Here is a 3,417-nt window from a genome sequence, read left to right as displayed (position 1 = left end):
TATAGTGAGAGAGAGAGAGAGAGAGACCATATATACAACAAGCTTCTTTCGGTTTCTATTTACCAAATCCATTCACAAGGCTTTGGTTGGTCTGAGGGTATAGTAGAGGACACTTGCCCAAAGACTGAACCCAGAACCATGTGATTGGGAAGCAGACTTCTTAGCACACAGCCACACCTCTGCCCATATATATATATATATTGTTTCTTTTTGTTTATTTCCAGGTTTTGATATCTTGTTTGATAAATGAAAGCCCAGAACAAAGCAATCAACTATCAGATAAAGAACTAGCATTCATGAAAAAATCTACCGACTTTCAAGAAAAGCCCCAGGCCAAAGTTATTACTGAATCGAAGCTTCCCCAGGGCAGCGATGACACTACGAATTCTGCCACAAGCAGTTCTTCTCCAACAAATGTTACACAGGCCAACACAAACATTAACAATGCACCTCATGGTGGTTTTCGAAAGAGTTCCATGCGTCGAAGAGACGCTAGTAGGTCTTCGGTGAAAGCAAGAAGGAGTAACAGTTGTAAGTTATTCCGTTCCTATGACAGAAGCTTCAGTGACATTCTCAATCGGTCAGCCATGTCTCTCTTAATGACCAATGTAAACACTGATATTGTCGACTCTGAGACTTCCAGAGTTTATAGAGATTTCGGCAGCAACATCCATGATTCTGAGTTATATCTGTCCCTTGCCAGGAGGACCAGAAGTGTTTACCATTTTGAGAAAGTTCCTTATCCTGACTACGTTGGAGCATGCTCAGTTCCTCATCCAGAACCTCTAAACACTGTGAAGAGCTTAATTTCAAGGTAGGGATTAGTCGTACATGAATGTTTTTGTTTTTGTTTGTTTTACTGTTCAAGGCAGACAGACAGACAGACAGACACACTAACACTCGTACACACACATGCACAAGCATACATATACACGTGTGTGTGTGTGCACACAGCCATACATTTAGAGTGAACAAAGAAATCTTTTAAGTAAAAAAATATAGCAATCTCGTTTTTGGATTTGGTTTGCAAGATTCTTTATGTGAGTTCATGTGTTGAAGCATATTCTGTTGTGTCTGGGGAGAGTCATTTTCTTTTGGTGCCTTATAGAGTCAACGACTATTGAAAAGGTTGCAAGAGGCAATGAAAATTTTAGGAAAATAAAAAAAGAAATAAGTGGAAATTTTACCAGTGAGTGTGTTAAATAATAAGGCACCAAAAGAGAATGACTCTCCCCAGACACAACAGAATATGCTTCAACACTCTTGGAGTGGTTGGCATTAGGAAGGGCATCCAGTTGTAGCAAACCATGTCAAATCAAACTGGAGTCTGGTGCAGCCTTCTAGCTTACCAGCTCTGGTCAAACCGTCCAACCCATGCCAGCATGGACAACAGATGTTAAATAATGATGATGGTGAATTACTGTTACCCTCTACAGCAAGAAACCTGTTTTGGCCTCTTCTCATTTTAACATCTCATCCCATCTTGCATAAAGCCACCATTACCCTCTCTAGTGTAGCCCCACCACACACACACACACACACACACACACACACACACTTTTCAATGTGACATCAGCATGAATATGAAACCTTCATTTCGTTAGTCCCAAGTTACTCTGATAGTTGATAGAAAAAATTGTGAATGTATATCGTATATGCTGCATGCACAACAGGGAAATAAGTCTGCATCACATGAGATGCACAATACAGACAAAGAATTAAGGAGCAAATAGCCCTGATAATCTTCGTTTGGGATTATTAGCCATAGTTTCTTTCTTGAAGAATCCTGCAAGGCACCACTATCAATCAATGAAATCAGCCTCTTATAATAGACTGGTACTTTGTTCTATTGGCCTAGGGATATGTAAAACAAAATCAGCCACTATGCCATATACCCGTGGGCATATGGCGTAGTGGTTAAGAGTACGGGCTACTAACCCCAAGATTCTGAGTTCGATTCCAGGCAGTGACCTGAATAATAATAATAATAATAATAATAATAATAATAATAATAATAATAATAATAATATCAGAAAAATACCTTAGGAATGAGAACTCAGGTTCGAAATTCCCCCAGGACACCTGATGAAGGCTGGAGAGTACATCAGCTGAAATGAAGCCCACGGACATATGGCATAGTGGTTAAGAGCACAGGCTACTAACTCCAAGATTCCGAGTTCGATTCCAGGCAGTGACCTGAATAATAATAATAATGATAATAAAATCAACCTTGATGTGGTTTGAACTCTGAACATAAACATCTCTAACTAAATTCCACAACTCATTTTATAAACACTCTTCATCATCATCATTATCGTCATCATCATCGTTTAACGTCCACTTTCCATGCTAGCATGGGTTGGACGATTTGACTGACGACTGGCGAACCAGATGGCTACACCAGGCTCCAATCTGATCTGGTAAGATTTCTACAGCTGGATGCCCTTCCTAATGCCAACCACTCAGAGAGTGTAGTGGGTGCTTTTACATGCCACCAGCATGAAGGCCAGTCAGGCGGTACTGGCAACAGCCACGTTCAAATGGTGTTTTTTGTGCCACCTGCACAGGAGCCATTCCAGCAGCACTGGCAATGACCTCGCTCGAATGTCTTTTCACGTGCCACTGGCACAAGTGCCAGTAAGGCGACGCTGGTAACGATCACGCTCAATTCTGCAAATCTACTCCTTATGTTGATTTTTGTCCAGAGTTTTTAGTTGTAAATGCATTAAAGCATTAATTAATCATTAATTATTTCTTTAATTTAAGGTTAAACCTTTTGGATGATATTGACCGACAGCTCTACAGTGAGAAATTAATTAATCTAACGGCATTTGATATTGACCAAAAAATTGCTCTGGACCAAAATGTTGGTAGACCTTCCTGTTGGAGTTACTTACAGAATGATGACATAGAAATGCTTCAGAGGTAAGGCAATAATGTCTTTTTTACAATAACAATAGCAGCAATACCAAATTGACTGCATTAGGTAGAATATTAGTCGTGTACTCTTTCTTACTCTCTTTCTCCTATCCTCTCTCTCTTTCTCTCTCCCTCTTTCCCACATGGAAATGGGTGAAAGGTGGCAGCAGGAAGAGCATCCATCTGTAGAGGGGAAAACTCTACCTCAACAACTTTTGTTTTACCCATGCGAGCATGGAAATGTGGATGTTGAAACAAGGGGTATGATGACAAAGGTGGCAGAGGAGGAGGAGAAGAAGAAACCCTTTTAACTACCTCAGATTTCCCACAATCCAACATTAAAGAATAAATTTTGACTTTACCTTTCATTCTTTGGAGCTTAGTGAAGCCAATACCAGAATACCAGTCAGATACTGGGGGGTCTCTGTAGACAGTGCCCCCTTATGGCCACAGTCATATATTATGTTGTGGCATTATTTTTCCCTTACTCTATAGTCG

At 40.3% G+C, this 3,417-nt stretch overlaps 1 protein-coding gene across 1 annotated transcript in view; it reads left to right on the top strand.

Moving 5' to 3' along the window:
* Positions 1 to 3,417, top strand: part of LOC106879756 (cytosolic carboxypeptidase 1) — a 64,809-nt gene that overhangs the window by 35,929 nt on the left and 25,463 nt on the right. Inside the window, exons 13-14 of the mRNA XM_014929438.2 lie at positions 225 to 814; positions 2,767 to 2,925. Of these exons, the coding sequence (XP_014784924.1) occupies positions 225 to 814; positions 2,767 to 2,925 (749 nt within the window). The remainder of the gene's footprint in view (positions 1 to 224; positions 815 to 2,766; positions 2,926 to 3,417) is intronic.

The sequence above is a fragment of the Octopus bimaculoides genome, chromosome 3 (genome assembly GCF_001194135.2).
Source record: "Octopus bimaculoides isolate UCB-OBI-ISO-001 chromosome 3, ASM119413v2, whole genome shotgun sequence".
NCBI lineage: Eukaryota > Metazoa > Mollusca > Cephalopoda > Octopoda > Octopodidae > Octopus > Octopus bimaculoides.
The sequence above is the reverse complement of the archived record's forward strand: the minus strand, read 5'-3'. Positions and strand labels throughout refer to the sequence as shown.